Here is a 26,468-nt window from a genome sequence, read left to right on the forward strand (position 1 = left end):
GTCGATCTCTCGCTCCTGCCCGAAAGAGAGATCTGCTTCCGAGCAGGGATTCCCAGCCCTATGATTCATCACGTGCCGATGGCGTTGAGGGTCTGCGGGGAAGACTTTCCGCAGACACGAGATACCACGCGACGATTTGAGGTGACGAGGTAAGATGGCTGGCACTGCGTCTGCTGCGCATGTAGCACCTGTGGTTGATACTTCTTCAGGTAGCGGATACATTGCATCGAGCAGTTCGATCCTGCCATTCTTGCGGCTGCCTCGTGAGTTGCGCGATCAGGTACGTTTCCAGGCTACACCCACACCTTGACAGAAGCATCTAATACTCCTAGATCTACAACCATGCTCTTAGCATCCCCGATAAGCGCAGCGACCGCGCCCTCCGCATCGAGCGCCGCAGCCTGAAACACTTCCGCCCCAGCGCCGCCGCCCTCCTCCTCATCCTGCACCACGAGTACTTCCTCCTCAATCGCCAAATCGCCCTCGAGGCGCTCGAAGTCCTCTCCAAGCACCACACCGTCTTTCTTAGCTGCGGTCCCTTCGTTCTAAAGTCGCTGCTCGAAGCTGTTGAACAACAGCATGGGTCCGGCAAACAATGGCTCAAATGGCTGAAAGCCATCGAGCTCGACTGGGTCACATTTCCAGATCTGCGCATGTACCCGCCAGACCGCACACACGGGCGCGACGAATGGTGGTTCGAAGCCGCAGAAGAAAGGTATGATAGCGTGGAGGTGGATGTCGACTACGTGCGCGGCGCAGCATATAATGGGCACTATGACGAGCACGATCACACGGGCGGGTACTACGACGACAACTTCTATGACCCGGCTGATGCGTCGCTGTACCCTGCGTACGCGCACCCCGTCCCCGTTCTTCACCCAAACGCCGCAGCAGACGACATTTTCGGGTTCGCGGACCACAACCCGTTCCAGAATGCCGAAGAAACATATCATCCGACACAAACAAGCAACACCGTCGAAGACCTGACCACGAAACTCGACCTGCTAGTCGACATGGAAGTCACACCCCTCTTCGCCTACCTCTCCTCCCCCACCTTCCCATCCCTAACATCAATAACCCTCCCCCTCTACTTCATCTCCCGCGAATCCTTCTTCCACCGGCGCCACAGCCGGCCGGGCTATACACTACCCTTGAAAGTGCGGTACTGGGTGCACGTCACCGTGCACGCCTTCTCTCTGCTGCATTCCTCATCTACACTACAAGAAGTGCGGATCAAATATATGCCCTGGGATATCTGGGCGAGCATGGACAGCTGCGATGACCTGCACCGCATTGTAGAGCGGGGAGTGTGGTTCAACGATCCTGCAACGGATGGCGAGGGCGGGGAGCGCGAGCACGAAGGCGAGGCGTTCCGGTGTGTGTGGGCGATGCTGGTGGGAAAGGGATTGTGCACAGGGAAAGGACGGACACGGATGGGTCTCAGTTCTTCGATCAGATTTGTAAAGTGGGATGGGGAGATGGACAGCTACAGAGTGGGAGACGAGCTGGAAGTTGTGTTTGCAAGGGCAGCGAAAGATTTACCGGCAGAGTCTGCGCTTTCCAAGTGATACAGGCGAGCCAGACGTAATCTACTTCAGTAGTGCCACAAGTCTGAAACTATCGCAGTATTTCTCAACAGGTAGTCAGACTACTAGCACCACGGAGGTATCAAAGAATCGTTATGAATTGCAACTATGTCACCATGGTATACCTATGATTGCGCCAGCCGGACCATGCTGCTGTGTCAACCACGCCAAAGATCGTAACACACATCCAAGCTTCCCCAAGGATACAGAACCAAAACAACGTGAGAAGGAATCGAAGAACAGAAGCATTGTACACGGGTGGTAATCCAACATCTAGAAGTCCCAGAAGCTCTTATCCGCGCCCTTGCGCCCACCCATACCGTCGCCAGTGGCTTTGATTCCTTTGTGGTTCCCAATGCTCCTATCATCAGCCTTAGGCTCCTCTGGCTCTTGGTCGAACAGGGAGAACTGAGTGCCAGCGCGGTTACCCATGCCGTTACCAGCGATGTTGATCTTGTAACCCTGCTGCGGCGATTCGTCGTAGAAGCCAAAGTTAGACTTCGTAGCCTGGTGAGAAGGCTTTCCAAGCTTGCTGTTCTCATTGGACTTGTTAACGGGAGTGTTGTCGTTCATTTCCCAGTGGGCACCAAAGTCCTTGGAGCGATTCTTGTTTTTGACTGCCTTCGTGACGTCGTTCAGTGCGCGGTTGTCGCCGTGAGCGGTGCCCTCGTCGTCGTCGTTGCCGGTAACATGATCTTTGTACAGGCCTTGGCCCTTGTTCGATGCACCACCCTTGGTGGGGGCTTGAGTCTTGCGCGCAGCTGGTGTACCATCATCCTCGAATTCGAACTGGTGACCGGTGCCGGGGCGTGCCTTGTACACGCGCTCCACGCGGACAGGAGACGTCTCGACCTACAATGTGTCAGTATAGCACTCATCTACAGACTTCAGTGTCAGAACACAACGCAAGGACCAGGAGGTCCAACGTGCTGTTTGATTTGCACCCACCTCGTCATCTTCCCAACTGAAATTGCGAACAGCCTGCGGGTTATTCTTAGGGTTCGTCTTCTCAGGCGTGACAAAGTCCTCGAAGTCCCAGTTCGCCTGGCTCTTGCTCTTGCTCTTGTCGCGAAAGCCCTCCTTCCTTGATGCATCACGTCCACGCGGTGTCTCCTCGTCTTCGCCATCGCCAAACTCGAAGTGGTTGAATTTCTTCGGGTTGGTCTTGGTGACCTTGAGGGGTGTAGTTGCAGCAATCCTGTCCTCCTCTGTCTCATCAAACAAGCGGTTTGCTTGCAGCTTCTTGTTGGCACCAGCCTTGACTGGGATCCTCTGGTTCTGTGGAGATGTCGTTCCTGCATTCTCGCCAACAAACAGCTCAGAGTACTCGCGCGGCGGGGGCTTTGCAGACAGTGCGCGTGGCGCTATCTGGTGCGCACTAGGCAGCTCCTCGTCGATCTGACGGCGCTCGAACAAGGAAAGAGAGGCGTGGGGGTCGTTTGTGGCATTGGTGGTCGAGTCTCGCGAGCGGATTGAGACCTCGTCTGCGCCTCGTGAAGCGGTCGAAGGGCGCGAAGACGGCGCCGAGTCTAGTTGTGCGAGTTGAGCAGAGGACTTGATCAGCTTCGCCTGCTCTGGGCCTTCGCGGATGGGCCAGTTGCGAGCGCGCGCGCCAATTACGTCGATTTGCTTGAGCAGCGAGCCCTGGTCCCAGTACTGACGAATCTGCGTAATCTTGTCTGAACTATCAAAGTGCACGATGTGGACCTGCATTACTGTCAGCATGCGCTCAAGTGTCTCTTGGAAGGGTGCTCACCATAGGGAAAGTCACAGTGCGATCTGCGACAAAGTTGTCGTCCAGGCCAGGCAGGTACGCGCCGCCGCCGTTCTGGAATTCAATTGTCGTCTCGACGTCCAGACTGAGCGCATGTCTGCCCTCTACCACGCTCACGACCTGCTGCTTCGTCTTCTTCAGCAGCTTCTCCTGAACCTGCAGGTGCTTGATGATCGCCGCGGCATCGTGGATGCTGGTGAGGGTTGTAATGTAGTTCAGCGCTGCCTTCTCTGCAAGAGCGCCTTGCGAAGGACGGTCTAAGAACGTCTGGTACGTGTCGCTGAGCGTCATGGCGCAGACTGTCGCAGATGTTGGCTTCTGGTAAATGTTGTGTAGTGTTGCAGGCCTAATAGATACAGGGTGATTTGTTGGTGAGTGGAGTTTGGTGGTGGTACACGCGCGGGGTTAACAAACAAACAGTCTGCAAGGCGTGTTGTGGTCGAGAAGGCGAAAAGGAACACGGATTGCGGTTGCCTTCCCAAGCGCCCTCAAGCCTGCCCCAAATAGAAGGCACCGCGGCCACTCCTTTGCTCATTTCGAACGCTCTCATGCAGGGGCATCCCGCCGCTACTCGTGTCGTTACTGCCGTTGTTTTGTTTTAACCTCTTGCGTGCTAGTGGCAGCTGGAACTGCGGAGGATCAACATGATGGCGAACGCGTGGAGTGCAGAAGAAGGATCAAGGTGAGGCCTGGGTGTCTGTGTACGCTGCTTGCTGTTCTGCTCATGTCAACCTGCCCAACAGAGCGTACCATGGTTGCTGCATGTCGACGTTCCGCATGTGTACCAAACTCCGAGCATCGAGTTGGCGTGTTTCAGGCTTCGGCTACTCCAATGCCATTCACGTGCTGCTTGACCGTAATTTCACGAAGTCGATGACAGGACAAGAGTACTGAAGGCTGTGTTGTCGATATGGTGGCTGTGTACGCAGGCAATACGCCGGTTCGGAGTGGGGTGGCAGAGGTCAATGAGATGGCATTGGAAATGCGGTGATATGTACACAAGGAAATCGCTACATATGAACAGAAACGAAATAAGTCGTTGGATACAAACAACACGACAAGAAAAGATGTTCAATCATCGCCAATCACAAAGTTCTCCTCGAGCTTCTCGTCAACGACTTCATCAGCATCGAAGTCGAAGACGCTTTCCCACTTCAGCACCTCGCCCTTGAAGTCGAGCCCCACGCTCGGCCTCTCTTTCACAAACCACGCACACCCGGCACCTGCTGCGCCGAAGATAGCCAGGCATGTCCAGAGCGCAAAATTGATAACAGGCACACTGACGTCGCTGCTGACGTAGTAGCTAGCACCGCTAACGGCGACAGCGAAGGCTTTGAATAGCGATGCGACTTGCATCATGCCGACGACTGTTCCTGCGGAGAAAGCGTCGGGTGTAGTGTTCAGAACGAGAAGCATAACGAGAACAAGTGCGCCGCTTGCGAGTATATGTTTTGTCAGGATGGCGAAGACCGAGAGAAGGGGCGCGAGGCCGGAGCATGCTGCCAGGAGAGCGAGGAGCGGCGTGATGATGTAGATGGCGGGGAAGAGGAGCGAGACTGTGCGGTAGAGGTTAAGCAGACCGTGCTTCTCTATCATCATGGGGATGAGAGAGAAGATGGCCATGGCGGCGACGCCGCGCACAAATAGTATGACGAGGCTGAGCCAATCGCACGGAATGCCCATGCCGCCGTGCTGTGTGCTGCTGTGACCAAGGTGCGGAAGGAGGACGTCGAAGGTTGCGGCGTGGAGGGAGAGAAGGCAAAATGATGAGAGGAGGACCAGGAGGGAGGGCGCTTGCATGAACTGCGTAATGGTGATGGATTCTGGGCGAGCGAAATCATCGACGAGGGTGATGTTGGTGTCCTCCGAGCTGCGTGTGAGGAAGGCTGCTTTCTCGCAGTCCAGATCCATAGGTTCGGTTGGTACGTCGTAGTGGAGCGGCAGACTCTCCTTTAGCAAGACAGAAGCAGCCAGCGCAATCGCGAAAAGCACACTTCCGCAAGCCAGTTCCGAACCCAGCGTAGGGAACTTCTCCCACACCATGCCATATGCTTGTAGGCTCTCAGAGACCATGCCCTGAACAAGGGGTCCAACAGAGCCACACAGCGAGATCAAAGGCAGCTTTGCGACGTTCTTCGCCCTTCCTTCTGCAGTCGCGCTCAAATCCCCAATCATCGTCAAGCTGGTGCACACAACCGCCGAGCTGACCATGCCCGCAAAGAACCTGAACGCAGCGCAAGCAGCAAGGTTCGTCGCAAAGCCCATACTCAGACAGCAAACCACCATACTCCATAGCCCAATCAGCGTAACGCGCCGCCGTCCCATGCGATCCGCCAGATACCCCCAGAAGAGGCCGGTGGTGCCGCCGAACGCATACGCGCAGTCGAGAATACTGCGAAGGTAGGATGTGGAGAGATTGCCGCAGTAGTCGGAGGATGAGAGGAGCATTTGGAGCTGAGGCTGTAGACTCGAGGCCATGATGCTGCATGTCGTGCATTAGCGCGGTTGCTCTCGACTCAGGGTCCACGGGATGCAAATCGAGAGTAAACAGCTCGTGGGAGGGGTGGACTTACGCTTCAGCAAAGAACACGAGGTAGACAAGCAGCAATTGCCTTCTCCGTGAGTGTGTTGTCGGGTCCAACGCGTCTGTGTTCTGCTTCTCCAGCTCTTCCTCGCTCTCGCTCTCATATCCATACATTTCCTCCTCAACCGGAACAACATCGTACTTCGCCAGCTCCTTGACCGGAATCAAACTCCTCGTCCTCTTGTGAAAACCCAACATCCTGAACCCCTGCGAAAATGACGTGAAAAGACTGATAGAACTGAAACGGCGCGAACCGGTATCGCGAATTCGTCGGAGGAAGGAGAACGACCAGCGCTCAACCTTTGTAAAGACGGACAAGATAGTTATAGAGATTGGACAGCCTACCGGGCCTAACGATGGTCAAAAGAGAGTGACAGGAACGCGTCTTCACGACGACGACGAGGGCCTCCGCCTGTCGAGGATAGAAGGCAGCATGACGGCTGAAGAGGAGGGGGGCGCCTTGGTATGCGAGCCGCTCGAGCGTTTCAAGTCCGTGCCGCTTGCATTCGATGTCCGTTCTGACCCACTCACTCTCCACTCCGCTGCTCAGCTTAGGGCGCTAAGTCCGACTTGTCTGTGCCATCTTTATCGAAAAAGATAGTCTCTGATGTCATGCTGTTAGGGGTTAGACTGCTTGAGGGCGGTGCTGGATTCAGGACCCTTGCACCTGATGCTTGGTTGTTGCAACTTCTCAGGGTCCAGTGCAGGAACCGTGGTTGCTGTGACGCGGCAGAGTCATCGATGCGGAATGTGTCACAAGTTCAGAGTCATCATGCATCACCATGCGGTTTCGAAGACGCGTTTTCCTCCACAATTTATTTGTGTTGTATATATTCTACACTATATGATGATCTCAACCACACCCTGCTTCCGCACACGAAAGGAAAGAAGGGGGGAGATCCAATCAATTACGATGCTGGGGAGACGAGAGATCCAAAAGCCATTTGTTTTATGGATTTTCTGTTCTGAGGGTGTATCATGCCGTATCCGTAATCCATCTCTTGTAAAGTACATTGTGCTCGCTATGCGTCGTGATAACGAAACTCGTGTTCGTTGCCCTATGAAAACAAAGTGGGGGAAGATCGGTATTCAAATGCACATCCATCGTCGTACACAATGCAGACCGGCATTTACTGCTGGTTGCTGTTGTTGAGGCCCAACATCTCGTCCAACGTAGTTTCCAAGGCGTTGGCGTTGTAGTAGGTGTTGTCAAATTGCTGAGCTCCATTGCCGAACTGCCCTCCGAGCTGATTGAAGTCAGGGAAGAAGTTGGCAGTGTTGTTCATCGACATGTTGCCAGCCGGCGCCGCGTCGAACAGTGTGAAGTCTTCAGTAGGACGGCTGAAGGCCTGCATGTCCAAAGTGTCCATGGCGTCACCAAAGCCCTCGTCGATCTGCATCTGGGGAGAGAACAAGGTGAGATCTGGCTGGGCCATTGGTGACAACTGAGGAAGACCGAGAGTCTGGTTCGACGCCATGGTAAACATAGGCTCGTTGAAGTTGAAGTCGGTGCTCAAAGCAGGGGTGTGCTGCTGGAAGCCCATATTGAAGTTCGATCCCATTCCGCAATTGGGGAACAGAGCGTCAGTGTGGTCGATAGTGACATCAGCAGGAGTCACGGCAGCCTCTACAAAGGAGTTTGGCTCCACGGGTGAGTTGCCGGAAGAGTATGTGAGGTGTGTACCATCGGTGGTGATTGAGTCACGACGGAAGTCGTCCTGGAAGTTGTGGAGGCTGATCGCTGGAGTCCCGAAACCATAGGGGTCGAAGTCGTTGATCAAAGGAACCGAAGGAGATGCCATAAAGGGTGTAATGGGTGTAGTGAGAGCAGTGGACTGTGGTGTACCAAGGAAGGGAGTAAGAGGTGTAGCAGGGCTGTTGCTGACTGCCTGGCTCTTCTTCCGGCCGTTGCTCTTGGATCGAACGTATTCCCAGCCGTGAGCCTTCTCCATGTGCTGCTTGCAGTTCGACTCACGCTTGGAGGCGTATGTGCATGGTGGGTAAAGGCACTTGTACTGCGCCGGCGCAGACGAGTGCTTGTCGTTGACGTGCCTGTCGCGCTCCTTCTCAGTAGGCCAGCCAAGCTCAAAATACTTGCACTTCTCTTCGGAGCACTTCCATGGGCGAGAGTGAGTCTTCTCATGCTTGGTCAAGTCGCAAGGGCGCTTAAACTCCTTCTTGCAGTCACGGCACATGTGCAGAACATCGCCGGGCTTGTCGGACTTCCTGCGGCGAGCCATGGAGCGCAGGACTTCGTCGTCGTCAATGTCTTCCTCGGACAAGGCGCGCTTCTTGTATGCGTTCTCGGAGCCGATAGCAAGGGGGATGACCTTTCCGTCCTTCTCGCGGACGAGCTCCACAGGGCGACCGTTGTGGCTGAGACCTCCACGGAGGGTGATCTTCTCATCGCTATCGTTTGAGTGATTAGCCGAGCGAGTAAAGAGAAATGTCGCGGCGCGATCATACCGGGAGTAATCCATCTCGTCGAGCTGCTCTCCCTGAGCTTCTTTTTGTCGGGTGGCGGCCATGATTGCAGCGTATCTACGGATCTGTTCGATCAAGTCGAGAAAATAGTTGTTAGTGTATGGGCGGTCGGTCGGTAGTCGCTGGTCGCGTTCCGAAAGGTACTCGACAGTCGTGTGAAGCAGTTGAATTGATCGTTCGCAGAATCGAAGGTAGGATGCCGGTGTTGCCGAAAACTCCTTAAAGCCGCGAAGAATGCAATAAGCTTTTGCACTCTCTGAAAGATAACGGATACCACTTACCGGTGCCAGGAAGACAAGGGTCTTTTCGAGATCACGGAGGTTGCAGATACTTTTCTCACCTATGCGTCGAGGAACGTCTTGGATCAACGGATGGAAGTCCTTCAGTGACTCCTCGGCGAGGATGGGCTTGATGATCGAGTCGTGAATCTGTTTGCAAGCGTACTCGCCGAGAGTGTGCTTCTCCTCAGAAGCGCCCAATGCCGAGAACGAGCAGGTGACGGCAGAGTGTGTTGTGACAGAGGAGTTGATGGACTCACGCACACTGGTGGTGCGGGCGTCGTCTTTATGTATGTTAGATGGTGAGGCCTCCAAGATGGATAGTTGCATTGAGTCCTTACTATATTTCGAGCCGATGCTGGAACCCAGACCGCTGTCTGAAGCGTGCTCGTGAGGGTTGCGTTCAGCTGCTGTTGGCTTAGAGTCAATGTCCATAGGCATATCATCCAGTGTAGTGCTGTCAAGCATGAAGCTGGGTACAGGAAGCACCTCAGGATCGTTGAGGATGCTAGCACCGGATACAGATGCGGCCTTATGACCTGCGAGCTTCTGGTCGAAGTCCTTGAGCAGGTTGGCGACACGGCTGACACTAGGGTGCTGATCCTGAAGGAGAGCTTCGAGGCTCTCAGTGCTAGTTGGAGACCTCCTGGGCATGAACGGTTGGTTCTCCAGGCCACAGATGTCGTTAGTCAACGACTTGGGTGACGAGAAGGTACCGGACTTGCGAAGTTGCATGCCATGAGTGCTAAGGGGAGAGACGTTGTCCTTAATAGGACGGCGGCGGGGGTGGCTGTTCTGGGGTTGAGGTGCAGACATGTTGTATGACTGAATCCAGACGCGCTAAGATGGGAAGGAGGCCTCAGGTTATGAGTCACAGCGACTGGACAATTCACAGAGCCCGAGGGATCCTATTGACCTATGGCCAGAACCGATGATGGTGGTGCAAGTCCTGGATCACGTTCTCATTGACCGGTTCGGAAACAGCGATTTGGCGGCCGCGGAAAGGCGTGATTGATGGGCTGAGTGATAGAAATGATTCCAGCGGAGGAGGAAGGGCGCGCAGAGTCCTTTCGTTGTTGCAGACGTGGGGAACTATCCGGTATATGAAAGGCGGCGCAGTCGGGGTGAGACGGACTGCGTGCGTGGCAAAGTATGCAGGAAAGGGCGGGTGCGCAGCGGAAAAGAGGGGTTACAGGCCTCAGGACAGAAAACTGAATGGAGAAGGACTGATGAGTTGGGCGAGTTGAGAGTAAAAAAGAGGGAGACAGTGTGAGTTGGGAACACTCAACGACGCTGACAGCCAAGATCGTGGACGGGTTCCGCTAGCGTGGTCGTGGTCGCTGCTGCCTGGAGGCTAAGCCCTAACGCTTCGATAACTCGCGGCCAACTTTGAGCTTATGCGATTATTCGCTGTGAGTACAATATATACCCTCGGCTCTGACGCAAGTTGTTCACCAGTGAGGGCGCCATCTGCTCCAGTCTATTCGCCATCTGTTTCGCAGATGCGCGTTGTCGTCGTCGGCCGCAGAATTTCACACTTGAACGACCACCACCGCCAGTTCCTCACCAAAAGCAGCCAAAACGGCCTGCAAAGGGCGGTCGACCTACCTGTGCAAACCCACACTTGCGACCAGAGAACTGCACAGCACGACGACAAGGCTTGACCGGTGACCCACAAGCAGCAGGAACGCCCTTTAGCGGCGCTCATCAGTGGCCAGATCACGCCAGGATTGAAAGTGGTGGTGGCTTGCCTGATGAGGCAGTGCTGCCAGCCGCTCCATCATGGACCCTATCTCTGCCGTCTCATGGGCTGATGATGATAAGAAGACGTGGTTCTGCTCAATTGTGCACTTCGAATCGTGTCCTCTCCGTCGTTTCATGAGTGTACGCAGTCCTGCAGGTGAAGTCCTGGGTGTGCGCGTACGTATATGCCATTGTCCTGTTGTAGTTCACCGGTTTGGCGCTACATACCGACTGGATGGTCGGGAAAGCGGGAAGAACTGGCAGAATTGAAGCGTGATTTACAGGGCTGAAAGACTTTCAAGGTGCACATCTGCCACGTCAAGACCAGAGCCTTCTCTGGAGTCTGGGCACAACATGCTGGTTTCTGATCTCCCATCGCTTCCATGTAACCAAACATTCTGCGCTTCTGCCGTCCCAACATTATCTGGGCCAGCCTTGAGATGGAGTCAAGCTTCGGAGTTCGGCGGCATTTATGCCCCGTGGCCCGAATCGTACTTCGCACTCGATGCTTGAATCGGAAGCACTCTAACAATAGCACGCAAATGTTTACTTGACCAGTTATCTGGAAACGTGTCCTCATGAGAAGCAAGTGTGCTGGCTCGAAATCTTGCAATGCGTGACATCTGCATAACAGACATTTTGTGTGTGGCCTGGGCAGAGTTTGTTCATATCGATGCATATTTACGCCAGGACTCTGCCACCTTCATGCCCATGTAGACTTGTCTACCTCGCGTCAAAACGGGGAGTACTCACAACACTAACATCTCACATGCTGTAGTGTTCTGATAGCTGGTTCCAGTAATGGTGCCTTCTGCGGTGCTCCACTCTGTTAATCAGTGCGAACAAAAAGTAAGTGAGCATACTGGCAAGTATCAGGTCGCGATGAGAGGCTTCTGAATGATCTGAGAGATCATGCTATGAGTATCTTTGCCGGAGCGATGCTCATCAACGCCTCCCTCAAGCCGATCAAACCTATTACTGGCTTTCTGGTAGGGACAGACTGTTGGTATCTCTGACGGAATGCTCTGAGGGTATGTCTGCCTTTTGTCATAGAAAGGAGGCCACGGCTCGACATAAGGCAGATCCCAAGTGCGGGTGGATACCGTCGGTATGACCCCTTCTCCCAGTACTGTTTAGAATCTATACAACAATCGCACAGAAGGATAGACTCCAGTGGCTTATCGATGAATGCTACGCTGCAGCTGCTAAAGATCAAGTCGACCAACTGGAGCCAAGGCGTGTTGCGCATCGCCTGTTGCTGGTAAATGACATATCGCTGCACTCAATAAGTGTCACCGTGCAGAACGTCATTCTTGATCTTTTCAGTTCGGATCCGTCGCTAGGATACGTGGATGCTTTGCGCGATGAAGCAGCTTCTGTGCTTGCGAAAGCTGGTAGCTCGTGGACGGGTGATGCAGTTCGGAACTTGAAACTCGTCGATTCCATGATTCGCGAGTCGATGAGGCTGAACCCGTTTGCCATCGCCGGCCTCCTTCGAACGGTGAGTACCTCGGGATCTTAGTGAGTTGTTGGTTGAACGATATTGGGTTATCCATCCGGAAGGTATTCAACTCCCAGTATCTACTCAGATGGGACGTTAAACCAATCAATTAACTCCCAGTATCAGGTGTTCACATACCACAAGGTATCATGGTAGGATGTTCTCTGAATGAGCTGCATGGAAGACATGTGCTGACTACTGTCCAGATCGCTGTGCCAATGGACCCTTATTCACTACGACAAGAAGATCTATCCTCAACTGCGCAGCTTCAATGCTTTCCGGTTCGCCGATGCAACTAATATCAGCAACATTGTCGACAACTTCACAGCGAGAGAAGACCTCGAAGCTGAGAAATTCAATACTACCGAACGGAAGGCCAAATCAACCGCGACGCTAGATGATGTGTTCTTAGGATTCGGATTCGGATGGCGTGCGTGTCCCGGTCAATTCTTCGCTTTGAACGAATGGAGGTGTTCATCGCACATATGTTGTTGAACTATGATGTCGAATACACGAAGGTGAGGCCGAAGCTATTGGATACGGTTTGGCTGAAGCTGCTTTTGCATGGAGGCAAGATTCGCGTGCGAAGGAGAGCATAGAAACTGTAAGTGCAGTAGCCACTGTTCTGAAATTGGTACTATTGGTGTCTTAGTGACTATGAATGGGATAATGTAGCTTGATACCCTCACATATACTGCCACCAAGTGATTACAGGAGAACGACCTCAAGCTCCGGCCGATGAAATTGTTTCCTCCCAGTAGTCCGCCGCGTGAGGATTTGTAATCTTGTAACCTTGGGTAGGCCAAATTCGAATGCATTGAAGGTTTGCAAAAGCATCATGAACAAACTGAACGAGCGCTGGCGACCTGGCAATTATAGGCTGAAGTCCCAGAGTACCGGAGCACGCCTTTGCAAGCGCAATGCTAACCTGATATTGGCAACCAGTGTCGATGACTTCGATGGTTGTGAGCGTTCTGGATCTGCCTGTCTCGATTAACCAGCACAGATCTCTGATCTCGAAATGGAGTCAGAGGTTGAGTGTCTTGGGTGCTCTGCTGAAGCTGCGCGCCTCACTGTCAATTTGGCGGCAGACCAATCTCAGAGGCTTGACACCGCGTTCGAACATTCATCTTTCCTTGTCCATATAACTACCAGAGTCTGTTCGATATGTGGCTGAAAACGTTGACAGTCTAGTAACAATAGGCCATCCATCGCGTACGTATACACCGGGGAGAAGTTTATGATCCATCTTTGGAGGATATTGGCAGGTTGCGTGGGCTGGAGTTTACTTTGAGTTTCTTGAATCGCAAGGCGATGGAACCGGGAGAGGGTTGGCTGCAGTTCAACGAGCGGGTCGATTAGTTGGCGGGACATCATGTTCAGTTGCAATTTATTCATTGAGCATACCAACCCTTCCGGCACAAATGGGTAGATACTCATATAGATCCATCAACACCACCAACACCTCCCCAATGCTTTAACTTCCCTCAAAACTTTTACGCAACATCCACAAACCCTCTCTTCTTCCTCTGTTTACCCTCCTCCTCGATCCTTTCCACATCCTCCAACCTCACCACCCTCGCCTCATCGACCCTCTCGCCCACAAACCTGAGTGCTGCAACGTTAAACCCGATCAAGTCCTTGTTGCCACTCAAGCTCCTCCTCAAGTCACCCCTCATATCCTCAAGCACCGTCTTCAGCTCCCTTGACGCGACGATCTGCTTCTGGTGTGTCTTGAGCATGAAGAACAGCACGCGGCAAGTGAGCATGACGTTCCACTGTTTCTGGACCCATATGCTGAGGAATATGAACAGCGCAGGGAGCGAAGCGAAGGGCAGTACGAGGAGCGCATCTTGAAGTTGTGCAGCGGGGATCTTAGACATGGTGTTTAGAACATGTCGCTCCGCTGAAATATTACCCAGCGCCATGAACAATGGATGGCGCTGCGGTGGCGCAATCTTAGGGTTCGCTCGCCTCTGCACTTCCCACTGCTGGACAACTTCCAAGTCCGCGATGCCGAGATCGAGTGCTTCTTGGATGCGCTCTCCGGCCGTGAGGGAGCTGATTGTCTGCTTGGAGGCATCGACTGCTTCTGCGCGTTCGCCGTTCAGAGGTTCTTCGTCTTCGAGGGAGTGGGCGAGGGTGTTTTCGTAGAGTTCTTCAAGCTCGCGCTCGCGCTCTTCTTCGAGGAAGATAGGTTCGTCGGATTTGGTCCAGATGCGGATGCTCTTGTCGTGGGAGGCGGTGACGATGAAGTCGCCCGTGCGCGCGAGTGTCATGGCCCAGATCTCGCCGTGGTGACCGCGGAACTTTTGGATTTGCTGGAATTTGTCGCCGTCCCAGCTCTTGATTGTTTTGTCTTTACTGGCGCTGAAAAAGATGTGCTTGTCGTCGCCGTCGACGGGGTGTGGGATAAAGGAGATCTGCATGATACTATCTTCGTGGCCGAAGAGCGCCTTGTGACAGTCACCAAAGTCGAGACCCCAAATTCGGACGTTCTTGTCTGCTGAACATGTCGCGATCAGCTTGCTGTCGCTCGATATTGACATGTTGAGTACTGGCAGTTTGTGGCCATACAGGTTAAGGAAGAGCTTGAGCGAGTCGACGAAGAAGACCTTGACGGTGTTGTCGAGAGTGGCGACAGCCAGCAGCCTGGAGTCAGGCGAGAATTGCAGGCTCAGTACATCGTCATTCAGTTTGAGGATGCGTGATTGAACAAGCTTGAGGCGAGGCATTGTACGCTTTGTACCGGGAATCTCTTCCTGAACGATCTCGAAGTTCCAGAATTTGACCGACTTGTCCGCACTTCCAGTGATGAGCGACTTGCCATCAGGGTGGACCTGCAGAGTCCAGATAGCGCCCTCATGCGCCTCGATCTTGTCAAGTAATGATGAGGCTGCGATGTCGTACAATTCGAGGTGGCCTTCTTTCGTACCCACGACTACGATCTTGTCACCAGGCAAGAATGCGCAGCAAAGTGCGTAGCCACACTCTAATGTACGCAGGCAGTTCTGAGTCTTGATGTTCCAGATCTTGAGGCCACCGCTCGAAGCTGATGCTAACATGCGGTCGTCTGAGCTCAACGCCAGTGCCCGCACATCGTTCCTGTGACCTGCAAGCTCAACAGACAATGTGCGAGTGTAATCCGGTATTTCGTCGGTCTTTGATTTGCTCTTCGTAGGAATGTCGTATACGTCGATGAGGTTGTTGTTCGTGCCGATTAGAAGCTGCATCTTCTTCGAACCCCTGGTCTTCATCCACGCAACAGATCTGACCTTCCCTGCCGTTCGCACGGTAACGTAAGAGGTGATCACGTCGTCGATCTCTGCGTCAGCCACATTGATCTTGTCTTCCGCCTCGTTCTCCTGTGCATCGGCATTTGCCTCGTTCTTGCCCTTCTCACGTCTTCTTCTCCTCTTTCTGGCTAAGCTCTTTTTCACTTCATCTTCGGTCCTTATTCGCCAGATCTCGACAGCTTTTTCTGCACCATGTACCGCAACGTAGTTCGACTTGGGGTGGAATGAAATGCCCTGTGTTCGGTCCTTGCCCGATCGGTACAGTGTGCCCCTTGCTCTGAGATAGCGCTGCTCGGTAGCTTCGCCAACGGCCGATCCAGCCTGTCGTAGACCAGCAAGATCGATAGCCCAGACCTTCAATTCACCGTCATTTCCTGCTGTGATGCAGCCACTGCCATCTGGCGATACACCCAACGCCCAGCACTCTCCGTTTGTTTGCGCGATATGTGTCTCAATGCAGTGCTGTGTGCTGATGTCCCAGATCTTGATCAAGGCGTCCTTGCTTGTCGATAGAAGAAATGCCTGGTCTGTGTCCATCTCCATTTCCTCCTCATCTTCCTGTGGCGCTGTTCCAGGGTGGATGAATTGCAAGCCGGTAACCTGCCCTTTGTGTCCTCGGAGCTTGAAAAGACCAGTCTCAGAAACAAGGTCCCAGATCACAATGTCTGTATCCTTTGCACCACTTGCAAGTCGCACACCACTCTGATCGAAGGCTAGTGTGGTGACGGCTGATTTGTGTCCATTAAAGCTGATAATGGCGGTCGACGTCCTCGCATCCCAGATTCGTATGCTCCCATCTGCGTACCCCACAGCGAACACATCCGGGTCGACTTCGCTCCTGCAGATGACTGTGACCTCCTCGGTGCAGCTGGCATCGCGCCATCTGCTCAGCAGTTCGCCCTTTTTGACATCCCAACAGAGAACTTCTTCATTTGCGGCGGCGTAAGCGCGCCCTGCTCCGGAGGACTTGGTGCCGGGTTGGGTAACTTCGGCGGCCCAGACGAGGTTCGAGGTGGCAGTCGCGACAACGCCGAAAGCGTCACTCTGCTCGTACTTGCTGCTCAAGACTTAGGGGGAGATCCGGTTACTTTGCGCCTGCAGTGCATACCTGTATGACTTTACCATGATGCGCCACTAGTGGTTTCTGAGGGTATGAAAAGAGTATGAACAAGAACGAGAGATCCACAGTATAGCCTTCAAGTCATTACTTTCCTTGACTTCTCGCAGTGTTGTCATTGGCCAGCCCGGAAGTTGGTGAACTTTTCTCGGCAGGAGCTCTCGAAACTTTTTGGAAGTTGCGACCCGCCCTACGCCACAGCATGAGCCACAAGGACCCACTTACCAACGACGACACTGGGCACCTCCGGCCTCCGCATCAGCCTACGAGAGCTCCCCGCCATACCTCGTTGCACCCCGTCACAGCAACCGGACGCCTACAATGCTTCTCCTCGACTATCAGAACGTTCTCATCGAGTCCCTGCTGAAGGACCGCTTCTCTGGGTGCGCCCTACCCCGCCGCTGCCCGCATAGCAGCCCGCCAGACTGACAGCATACAGAGGAGCTCCAGCGAACATTGACCAGGTCGTTTCTGACTTCGACGGCGTCACATTCCACATCTCGACCCCTGAAAGCAAGACAAAGATCCTTGTCTCGCTGCAAATCAAGTGCTTCTCTGAGCTGGTGCAGTACGGCGCCCAGGCAGTCCTCGAGCGCGAGTATGGCCCATACATTGTGTCGCCCGAGTCGGGGTACGACTTCTCGGTGCTGGTAGACCTGGAGAACTTGCCAGAGGATAAGGGTATGGCCAATAGCCAATTGGCACAAAGTATCTGCTGACAGCTACCAGAGAGCCGCGATGATCTCATTAGGCGCATATCCCTTCTCAAGCGGAACGCCATGGCTGCACCCTTTGAGCAAGCCTTTGACGAGTTCGCGCAGCTGCAGGAGGAGGCTTCCAAGTACACATCCGAGTCGGCGCCCCAGGGTGTGAAGGAGGGCGGTGAAGTGCGCGCGATCCACTACCGCGAAGAGGAAGCGATATACATCAAGGCCAGCTTCGACCGTGTCACAGTTATCTTCTCCACCGTGTTCAGGGAAGAGACAGACAGGATCTTCGGAAAGGTGTTCCTCCAGGAGTTCGTCGACGCCAGGCGGAGAGCCATTCAAAACGCACCCCAAGTACTCTTCCGCAACGACCCACCTCTCGAGTTGCAAGGCACCCCAGGGGTCGACACATCTGGCTCCGCCGATATTGGCTACATCACATTTGGTGGGTTCAGCAAAGCTCGTATACAGAGAATCCGTTAACACATACAGTCCTCTTCCCTCGCCATCTGGCAGCTGCACGACGAGCCGAGGTCATCTCTCACATCCAGACCTTCCGCGACTACTTCCACTACCACATCAAGGCCTCTAAGGCGTTCATTCACTCGAGGATGCGCAAGAGGACCGCTGACTTCCTCCAAGGTAAGTGGACGACAGTCGTTTGTCTTGGAGCTCACACACTTACCATGTTACAGTCCTACGGAGAGCGAGACCCGAGTCGGAGGAGAAGGAGCGCAAGACAGCTAGTGGACGAACGTTCAGGGTACAGGCATAGGATGCGCCTGCTAAGCTCTAGCAGCCAGTCAGAAAGATACAACATTACCAAATCACCTTGGTTCGCTGCATGATACATGCACCTGTCTCGAACAGTGATTGACGTAGTCCAAGACTTATTGCTTGGTTTGACTGATGCTCTTGTAGGACTCGACAGCTTGAAATTGGATCTATGCAATGCGGAAGATCGCGCCGAATATGTCCGTGCGGGACGAACATCGGACGGAATCATTGCGCGCAGTAGCGTGATGCTGTTCGCTCGTTCGTACAGTACTCAACCAGGTAGTGCAATGTTGAAGCGATCAACACTAACGCAGACTTCTCGGAGACAAAGCAACCCTGTACACTTCGTACAGCGACTGGCTGGCGGCTGATACCGACATCATGGAGCTCTGGAGGCAGCAGTAGTGAGCCAGAGTACTATGACTTCGGCTCTGTTACGTTGGATGAACTGTCCATCGTCGGGAAGATGGTCACGGAGAGCTTCTATGAGAAGGCCCCCACTTACTCTTAGTATGTATGAGCCCCAAGTATTGAGACTGCAGGCACTGTCAGCAGATGACCATGATTCTGAAGAACGCAGTAATTGATTTAACGTAGTTGGAACGGCTGCTCTCAAGGCAGTCGGCGAGGCATGATGCTGGCCCAGCGCTATCCCAAAGCATTTGACGGCATTCTAGCCGGGGCCCCTGTGTTGAACATGATCCCTCTTTTTGCAAGCTTGTTCCATGCCCAAGCTGTCATGAACACGCTGGGCGAGTATCCTCACAATTGCGAATTCGAGGCAATCGCGGCAGCAGCAATTGCCACATGCGATTCTCTGGATGGCGTAGAAGACTGGATTATCTCCATCCTAGAGTTGTGTTCCTTTGACCCATTCAAACTTGTCGGCCAGCCTGTCAACTGCAGCAACAGCAGCTTCAACTCGATCCCCGAAGCTGAAGCAATTGTCGCGAATGCTACGTGGTACGGTATCCCGAACTGGCAAGGAGAACGAGTCCATGCAGGATACACGCTAGACACACCTTTTGACCTCAACCTCAATCGCAGACTCGAACTGCCAGAAAACAGGAACTTGCTCTACTACCGCAGCCTGGGCGTTCGGCGCACAGTTTTTTCAGCTTTTCGTCGAGCAGAAGGTATCCTTCGACACTTCCACAATTACCGCAGAACGCTTGCCCAATTACTTGTGCGCCGGTCACCAGCAATGGGAATCCTTCATCGGCACCAACGACACAGACCTCAGGGGCTTCAAGGACGCAGGCGGAAAGTTGCTCAGCTGGCACGGCATCGCGGACGACCTGATTCCTTCTGGTGGTTCGACGCAGTACTATGACCGCATGGCCGTCCGGGATGCCGATGTGGATCAGTATTACAGACACCTGAGATGAATTTTGGGGCCACAGCAGGCTTTCGTTACAGTGTATGAGTTAGTGGTAATGAAGAAGATGTAGCTAATCCTGATCGATGCTTTGATAGACCCTGCACTTTGAGGCTCAGTTGACATGTGTGCACGGACGGTCGCGACTTCCAATCGACGCGTTCCCCAAGTTTACACCCCACAACCTTGACACCCCGCCAACCTACACAGCTCGCCTTCATCTTTCCTCCTAATCACTTCATAATGACCTCGGAAGCATCGCGACCAAAGTATGACAGCCTGCCTGGAATAGACACCGCCCCAGACGTTTATGAAACCCCCGATCTCGCCGAAGATGTGTCTACAATACAAGCCTCGACTGCAATATCCGAGTCGGAGTATGATGACTCCGACCCAGACAGCTCTGCCGTGAATCATCAGCGCTTGCAGACAGATCAGGCACGCAACAGGTTCCAACCCTCGCGAGTGGACGCCAACGGCGTAGACTTCTCGGACAACATTGCGCAACGGCAAGCGTACCGCACATACACACGGCAACGGCGGCGAGGCGAGATCCTGGGGGACGACAGCGATGAAGAGCAGGAAAGCTTCACGCGGAAGCTTATGAGGGTGAAGCAGGAGTTGCAGGAGCTGGAGGACGAATACGAACAGAGGAAGCAGTCCGGGGACAAGACTAAGATTGAGGAGCGAGACGCAAAGGACGTAATGGACCTCATCTCAGACAAGGTCGACGAAATCTATGCAAGCCGGAGGGGAGGCGTCCGAGGAGCGGAACCGCTGCTGGACCGGACAATACAGAAGTTCAATGACTACGAACCCTTTGCGCCGAGCTCGAAGATCACAGCAGCCATTGCGAATCAGCCTCCACTACCCGGGACACAGATTCAAAAGAGTCAACTGGAGCATGTGCTGAGCCAAGCAGCAGAGTTCGACCAACGGATAACGCAAATGGAGAACAGCCTCGGGCTTAACGGCAACACCATACCAGAGATGAGCGAGGACTCCACATTCCCAGTCTTCACAACGTTACAAAGACTAGAGCAAACGCTCGGTGCCATTGGCGATGCCTCGACCAATAACCTTGATGGAGCCTCACAACAGATCAAGAAACTAATAGAGGAGGCCGAGGCTCTCAAAGAAGCACGATTAGAAGCCTCACGCGCCGGCTCATCCTCTGATGACAACAAGGCCGTCACAACGCCTGATCAAGAAGCCAAAATCAATGCGCTTTACGGTACCCTACCCTCAATCGACAAGCTCTCGCCTATCCTACCTCTTGTGCTCGAGCGCCTACGCACATTGCGCCTTGTGCACACAAGCGCGTGGCAAGCAGATGAGGTGTTGACCGAGCTGGAGTCGCGACAGTCGAAGCAAGAAGAGGAGATCAAAAATTGGGAGAAGCAGCTAGAGCTGGTAGAGGAGGATGTTAAGAAGCACGAGAAGGCTATGCAGGGCAATGTCAAGGTTGTTGGTGATGATATAAAGATGCTGGAGGAGAAGGTTGCGAAGCTGCTTGCAGATGGGAAGGAATAGGGGGGGGGGGCATATAGGGAGATGTAGTAAGAGATACCCATTTGCATTTGCGCAGATATGCAATACACAAGACGTTTCTGTCACCAGCTTCGAGAGGAGGGATGACTGAGGCTGTATGGCGATCTCAAAAGCTGACTGTTGGCTAGAGATGTGGACTACCCATGACGTTCCTCACTAGATCCCTTGATCAGCGCACTCATCAGTCCAAGCTTCATGGCGACCTACCTATGTACCAAGCACCTTTGCTCAACAGTATCAAATCACCGTAAACCATCAACTGTCAAGATGGTTAGCGGCGCTTCCAAGCAGCCGCATGTCCCACAAACCTGCACATGATGCCAGCGCTAATCGTGCATTTTCCAACACTATGGAGGCGGATACACCCTCGCTTCCTCAGTACCCCTGTATCCTGGTGTGGCAACAATGGACGACAGTCAACATGCTAACAAGCATCCGACGTCAAAATGTTCCTTGCGTGGTAGACATCTCCCGGACAGGCTGGTAGCCAGAGTTGTGCATATACCCGTCCGACTGCACACGTATACCTTGACCGGGGACTCGTTCTGGAGCCTGCTCGAACGTTCTGGAGGACCCAAGATGGTGCTTGTGAGCGGAGTACAGCCGGTTGGTCAAAAACGGGAGGACGAGTTGCGATGTTACCAGAAGTTCATGTCGCGGCTGGATGCGCCCGCCGTGCTGCCATTGCTTGTCGGTATCGGCACGGGTCTCAGTCTAGTCGGGTACAATCGTGCATTCTACGGGGCTCAGGAGGCACTTGCGACACGTTCTTTCAATCTCCAGGACGCATAGGTTGACTGAAGACGACAAAGAATTTTGACAGCATCAAACAACCTTTCGATCTACAAGAACGACATTCGAGGTTGAGTTGTATAGCACAAGTTCTCCGCTGTCGTGGCGGAGCTTCATGTTTTGCTCTTGTTCGCGCTAAGGCTCATTGCCTTCACTTTCACCATCGCGCCTTCCGCTTCGATGACCCCGCTTCTTTCCTCTCCTCTCCCCACTCCGATAACGATCTACCAATATTCTGGACCTTTACGCTGAATGTCGAAGTGTGGGCAGGATTTGATCCTAATAAGACCTACACCAATATGGATGCGAAGTGGAGGGAGATATGCTATGAAGCCATTGCCCGACGCCTGTCGCCACTGGCCCTGTTTGTAACTGAATATGCCAATAAGGTCTCGGTGTTGTCTCGACAAGTGTGGTAGAGAGCGACGGGATTATCGGCCAGGTAGCTAGCGCGAGCGGTGTAGCTTTTGAAGCTTGAGTCCATCAGGATGTATGTATGCGCGGGAGGAGACCACAGGTAATCTATCAGGCCGTACGATGAGCGAGCTGTACACCGAGGAGTTGCTGGAGAATCTTAATACTGTTACGAATAATGGTGTGCATCTGGACGATGCTTTGAAGACGTTCATCGGGGCGGCGGCGCAGCTGCTTCATGATCAACCCAGCACCGACAGGTAGAGGTATGAGCTTAGTTGGTTCACCAGAAATACTGATCACCCGTTCATGGAGAGCCTATGGAGTTCGCCAATCGACTGTCAAGATGCCTCAAACGGGTATATTGTAATGTTCAAATCCCTGAAATGCCAAGTGAACACCAATCTCAGGAACATATGATGATACAGGTTTCGTCTGGAGCCCGAGGGCTTCTTTGCGCTTAATCGTCTAACCCGTCCTCAGGCAAGTTATGCAGCACATCCTCAACGATGCGGATCAGCTCGTCGACATCAGGCCTGTCGCTAGGTTCAAGTGACAAGCACTTCCGTACGACATCCTTGACAGCGTCGCTGATGCCCTCGCCATCCGCTGGCTGCTTCTGCTTGCCCCTCTGTGGTCCCTCATCTGGGAATCTCCAGTCACCGCCGAGGACGCAGATGCTCAAGCTACCGCCAGTCTCATCGCTCCTGAACTCGAATGGTGACTTGCCAACGAGACATGCGTATAATGTACAGCCGAGCGACCAAATATCAACTTTGGTATCGATTACGGAGCCAGTCTTAACATCGAAGAGCTCTGGGGCGCGGTAGGGCATCGTCGAGTGCTCGGCGGCTGTATCTTGAACTTGCAGGGCGAGCGATCGAGAAGTAATCGGTGTTGGTGAGGGCGCTAATGAGCCAAGATCCATGAGGATGGGTGACTTGCCGTCATCGTCAATCATGATGTTTCCTGCGACAAGTAAGTTCATTGAATCCACACATTTGAATCATCGATACATACCAGGCTTGATGTCGCGATGCGCATACGCCCTCTCTCCACCAGGCGCAATGCCTTCTTGCGCCATTGTGACGTTGCTCTCTTCCAACAAACCCTCTGCTTGCTCATCGTCCTCGTCGTCACCTTCGTGATGCCTCCGGCTCGGCCTCATCTCCATACTTTGTGCTGCCTCTGCGTCCGCGCGCGCTGCGTCTCTCCGGACTTTCTTGGCCTTGCTGTCACTCTTCGCGCCGCCTGGCCCACCCTTGACCTTGTACTGGTGCATGGCCTTAAGCGCCTTGCAGACGCCCAAGAACAGCACCATCAGCCTCTTCTCTGGGAATTTTGTGTGGTTGACCAGGTTCGCGTTGATCATGTCTTGTAGGTTGCCGCGGCGGTAGTATGGGAGGAGGATGTAGACGGTCTTCGCTGAAGGGTCTGACTTGTCGGTCTCAACTGAGTAGTCGATCGAGTGAATGATGTTGGGGTGCGGCGAGAACAATGTGTATGCTTCCACCTCTTTCAGCGCCAAGCTGACGCTCTCCTGACCGAAGGGACATCGTATCTTCTTGAGCGCAAGAAGCTGCTGATTCGAGTTGTCTTGTACGAGGTATACATATGAGAAGCCACCCTACAGGTAGTCAATCAATTGCTGCTCTGATGTACAATTAGTATTGGTTGCTCACCTCACCCAACAACCGCAGTATCTTGAAACTGCGGCTATTGATCTTGAGTTGTGGAGAACTCGGAAAGCACACCATACAATTTGTGAACGAGTAGACTACGTCCAGAAAGTATGTGGCTAGCGATCCCATCGTGCCGGTTGTGAACGTGTACGGAGCTGTTGGAAGCTAATGAAGCTCAACGCCGAGCTGTGAGCGCGCAGGCAACGTATCCTGAGTAGAAGGTCGACAGTCGCAGTATGAAGGGGTAGGAGGCGCAAAGTGGTGTTATGAGTGAATTGTCAGGCTAGTGGTGTTTGTTCGAGAAATGTCTTGTGTTGTTACTGACTTGGGCGCAACTGTGTTCGGGAGCTGACGCGCCAAGTGGTGGCTGTGCACTAGACCTACTGCTTGAGTGTTAGGATCCACACAGTACGCACAATGGATTTCATTCGAACCCATGATGGTACACTGTCGACAGCTATGAACTGTTACTGTTTCCGTATTACAATCAACAATATTATATTTTTAATTCACCATTTTTCTATCAAATCAAGTCACATACTCTGAGTGTTGACTCAATAGTTGCTTGATTATCTAATTCGGGGCCTGTGGCTCAGTGGTAGAGCGCCCGCTTTGCATCATGACGTTCGCGTCAAGTATCAAATTGCGGGAGGTCCAGGTTTCGATCACCTGCCGGTCCATTTTTTTCTTTTGTGCCGTTCTTTTTGCTCTGCTCCTGTTTCCTTTTGCTTTACCGAACGACCAGGAGCATATTCTTGCTAGCCGCAAGAACATCAAATACAATGATTCTCAACCCTCCACTCAGACTCACACCGCGATGCAGCGGGCACTCTCCCGCTGTCGCAACAGACCCTGAATTAGGTGATCAAGCGACTCTTGCATGAACGCTCAAGACATGTGACTTGATTTGATGGCGGGATTGAGAAGTGGGCCGGCAGGACGACCGAAACCTGGACCTCCCACAATATGTCCAATAGTGCTGACATTGGGCATTTTCAGTGAACCTTTCGAGAACTTCCAGAACCTTAACTCGACGCTTGGAGACTACAAAAGCTCTGAGTTTGAGACGTCACTGAACACGAAAACCCTCGAATCATCTTTTCGATGCCTAGGTATACAACAGGAGCAGTGACCAGAATGTTTGGCAACCTTAGATCTTGATAGGCCATAGAGATGATTTTAAGGCACGAACATTTGATCTTGTCGAAAGAAGAAAGAAAGACACAAGACCCCACCATGGTAAAGGAGAATAGCAGAATCTGTGTCAGTGAATTTGCGAGGATTACCCAGGCTGGAGGCAGTAGGCGCACCGTCATTAAATTCTCAGGTATCATTCAATGCAACTTGAATGGAGCGTAAGTGAGACAAGAGGCCGGAGGGCCTCAAATCACTGTAGTCGGCGACGTCTGCTTCAAGCTATGTTTTGAGGTTTCAATGAGTTCTGATCTCGTATCAAGTTTGGTGCCCAAATGGTTCGACCTCAGCCACTGCCCAGGCATCCTTGTCAGGCACGAGTCCACGTCAACGCCAAACGTGATTGCACCGCCATTACCCCAGCCTCAGAGACCCTCGCCCTGTTCCAAGGCTATTTTTCCTTGTACCTAGATCGAAGTTGTGGACCACATTCCCAACCCGTGCTTTTACGACGTCAAAAGATGCTTGTGGTAAGCGGATGTGTTCGTCTACATCCATGCTTTGAACCAAAGATACCCATTCAGTATCGGGCTCTGTGAGGTTCCAAGCTATACTGACATGGAAGTTTTCTGAGCGATCAGTCTTGTCGTGTTTGAGATGCGGACCTGCAGTGGGCGAGTTGGTCTCCATCGGCCCATCTCCCTTACCGCCAGAATACAATGCTGGGTGTCCGGACGTTTGCGCAGCTTCGTTGCATGCGCTGAGAAGTCTGTTCAATTCATCATGCGCCGGCTTCCTGATACCGAGTACCAAGAACCATCGGTTCCGCTCAAAGTTCGGCACCCACTTCAGACCACGGAAATCGAAGTAGAAGGCTTGGACTGCGGCTCTCCGCAAGGAGCTGCTCAGAGTTCCAAGAAACGTCTCACGGTCATCAGTCTTGATCTGCAGTGTCCGTGAGAGCGAGACATGTAATGGTAAGGGTGCGCCAAGCTCTGACTGCAGAGAAGGTATGATGTCAGGAACAGGAAGCGGCTTTGCGCGCTTTATGTTCTCTTCCTTGATGGAGTCTTTGATGGTTTGTATCAAACTGTGTAGACTATCAGACTCGGTCTGTGAAGGGACCCCTCGAACACGTTAGCGAACCGAGACCACGCTTTCAAGGAACGGCGCAGGATCGTCCTTACACTCTAAATAGACATGGCTCGGCCAATTACCTTCCACATGAGGAACTGCCCGCTTACGACCGCCATGCAGGCTGGGATTGTCGCTTGTGGTGACGCGAGCGTTTGTGGAATAGAGGTCGTGGAATGCTGCCGGGAGCGGCGGGAGGTCATCATTACTGGGCTTGCTGCGCTTGCGCTTCAACACAGTATTGGGCTTCTGGGCTGATAAAAACGCGACTTTCTCTTCGCCGCCAGATTCAGAGTCAGAGTCGGGATACTGCACCAAGGACATGGTTGGCTTGGGTTGGTGTTGGGCCTTGTTGATCTCTTGTCAGCTGCAGGTGCTGTCAGTTTGTGGCTCGGTGGGCTCGAACGTCCTTAGCTCACCCCACTCTCCCACGCACATCCGGCAGTGACGTAGCGCCAATAGGCAAGTGCGATGCAGGGCGACGATGAAAGACGATGTTACGCGTCGTTCCCTTGTCGCTCGTGCCTGCCAAGTCA

At 53.2% G+C, this 26,468-nt stretch overlaps 11 protein-coding genes and 1 non-coding gene across 12 annotated transcripts; 6 read left to right on the plus strand and 6 right to left on the minus strand.

Moving 5' to 3' along the window:
• Positions 1–127: 127 nt before the first annotated feature.
• BU25DRAFT_369312 (uncharacterized protein) lies at positions 128–1,829 on the plus strand. Its single transcript, XM_033703925.1, has 2 exons — positions 128–280; positions 333–1,829. The coding sequence occupies exons 1-2, from the start codon at positions 155–157 to the stop codon at positions 1,566–1,568; spliced, it is 1,362 nt and encodes a 453-aa protein (XP_033561075.1). The 5' UTR covers positions 128–154; the 3' UTR covers positions 1,569–1,829.
• Positions 1,830–1,859: 30 nt separating this feature from the next.
• Positions 1,860–3,713, minus strand: BU25DRAFT_394255 (uncharacterized protein; the record flags this gene model as incomplete). The annotated part of the gene is made up of 3 exons (XM_033704731.1): positions 3,343–3,713; positions 2,469–3,293; positions 1,860–2,438 (listed from the first exon to the last, which is right to left on the minus strand). Exons 1-3 carry the CDS (start codon positions 3,649–3,651, stop codon positions 1,860–1,862), a joined length of 1,713 nt encoding a protein of 570 aa, XP_033561076.1. The 5' UTR covers positions 3,652–3,713.
• Positions 3,714–4,431: 718 nt separating this feature from the next.
• Positions 4,432–6,142, minus strand: BU25DRAFT_459144 (MFS general substrate transporter; the record flags this gene model as incomplete). The annotated part of the gene is made up of 2 exons (XM_033710256.1): positions 4,432–5,842; positions 5,934–6,142. 2 exons carry the CDS (start codon positions 6,140–6,142, stop codon positions 4,432–4,434), a joined length of 1,620 nt encoding a protein of 539 aa, XP_033561077.1.
• Positions 6,143–6,739: 597 nt separating this feature from the next.
• Positions 6,740–8,430, minus strand: BU25DRAFT_411420 (uncharacterized protein). The gene is made up of 2 exons (XM_033706545.1): positions 8,411–8,430; positions 6,740–8,353 (listed from the first exon to the last, which is right to left on the minus strand). Exons 1-2 carry the CDS (start codon positions 8,422–8,424, stop codon positions 7,075–7,077), a joined length of 1,293 nt encoding a protein of 430 aa, XP_033561078.1. The 5' UTR covers positions 8,425–8,430; the 3' UTR covers positions 6,740–7,074.
• A 4,968-nt stretch (positions 8,431–13,398) lies between these two features.
• Positions 13,399–16,489, minus strand: BU25DRAFT_394262 (WD40 repeat-like protein). Its single transcript, XM_033704732.1, has 2 exons — positions 16,355–16,489; positions 13,399–16,303 (listed from the first exon to the last, which is right to left on the minus strand). The coding sequence occupies exons 1-2, from the start codon at positions 16,369–16,371 to the stop codon at positions 13,447–13,449; spliced, it is 2,874 nt and encodes a 957-aa protein (XP_033561079.1). The 5' UTR covers positions 16,372–16,489; the 3' UTR covers positions 13,399–13,446.
• Positions 16,490–16,629: 140 nt separating this feature from the next.
• BU25DRAFT_369326 (P34-Arc-domain-containing protein) lies at positions 16,630–17,986 on the plus strand. The gene is made up of 5 exons (XM_033703926.1): positions 16,630–16,746; positions 16,803–17,044; positions 17,093–17,515; positions 17,563–17,712; positions 17,766–17,986. Exons 1-5 carry the CDS (start codon positions 16,685–16,687, stop codon positions 17,843–17,845), a joined length of 957 nt encoding a protein of 318 aa, XP_033561080.1. The 5' UTR covers positions 16,630–16,684; the 3' UTR covers positions 17,846–17,986.
• A 13-nt stretch (positions 17,987–17,999) lies between these two features.
• Positions 18,000–19,305, plus strand: BU25DRAFT_74809 (tannase-domain-containing protein). Its single transcript, XM_033712079.1, has 2 exons — positions 18,000–18,357; positions 18,445–19,305. The coding sequence occupies exons 1-2, from the start codon at positions 18,314–18,316 to the stop codon at positions 19,178–19,180; spliced, it is 780 nt and encodes a 259-aa protein (XP_033561081.1). The 5' UTR covers positions 18,000–18,313; the 3' UTR covers positions 19,181–19,305.
• A 106-nt stretch (positions 19,306–19,411) lies between these two features.
• Positions 19,412–20,763, plus strand: BU25DRAFT_411423 (dynactin-like protein subunit 2). The gene has a single exon (XM_033706546.1). The coding sequence runs from the start codon at positions 19,469–19,471 to the stop codon at positions 20,756–20,758; it is 1,290 nt and encodes a 429-aa protein (XP_033561082.1). The 5' UTR covers positions 19,412–19,468; the 3' UTR covers positions 20,759–20,763.
• A 1,679-nt stretch (positions 20,764–22,442) lies between these two features.
• BU25DRAFT_342916 (kinase-like protein) lies at positions 22,443–23,793 on the minus strand (the record flags this gene model as incomplete). The annotated part of the gene is made up of 3 exons (XM_033702933.1): positions 22,443–22,951; positions 23,003–23,609; positions 23,665–23,793. The coding sequence occupies 3 exons, from the start codon at positions 23,791–23,793 to the stop codon at positions 22,443–22,445; spliced, it is 1,245 nt and encodes a 414-aa protein (XP_033561083.1).
• A 385-nt stretch (positions 23,794–24,178) lies between these two features.
• On the plus strand, positions 24,179–24,605 carry BU25DRAFT_74849 (uncharacterized protein). Its single transcript, XM_033712080.1, has one exon. The coding sequence runs from the start codon at positions 24,284–24,286 to the stop codon at positions 24,518–24,520; it is 237 nt and encodes a 78-aa protein (XP_033561084.1). The 5' UTR covers positions 24,179–24,283; the 3' UTR covers positions 24,521–24,605.
• BU25DRAFT_t81 lies at positions 24,246–24,344 on the plus strand. Its single transcript has one exon. It is a non-coding gene; the product is annotated as a tRNA-Ala (tRNA).
• A 607-nt stretch (positions 24,606–25,212) lies between the features above and the next one.
• On the minus strand, positions 25,213–26,256 carry BU25DRAFT_342818 (uncharacterized protein; the record flags this gene model as incomplete). Its single annotated transcript, XM_033702927.1, has 2 exons — positions 25,213–25,925; positions 25,986–26,256. 2 exons carry the CDS (start codon positions 26,254–26,256, stop codon positions 25,213–25,215), a joined length of 984 nt encoding a protein of 327 aa, XP_033561085.1.
• Positions 26,257–26,468: the final 212 nt, after the last annotated feature.

Source organism: Macroventuria anomochaeta (genome assembly GCF_010093625.1).
Source record: "Macroventuria anomochaeta strain CBS 525.71 unplaced genomic scaffold BU25scaffold_19, whole genome shotgun sequence".
NCBI lineage: Eukaryota > Fungi > Ascomycota > Dothideomycetes > Pleosporales > Didymellaceae > Macroventuria > Macroventuria anomochaeta.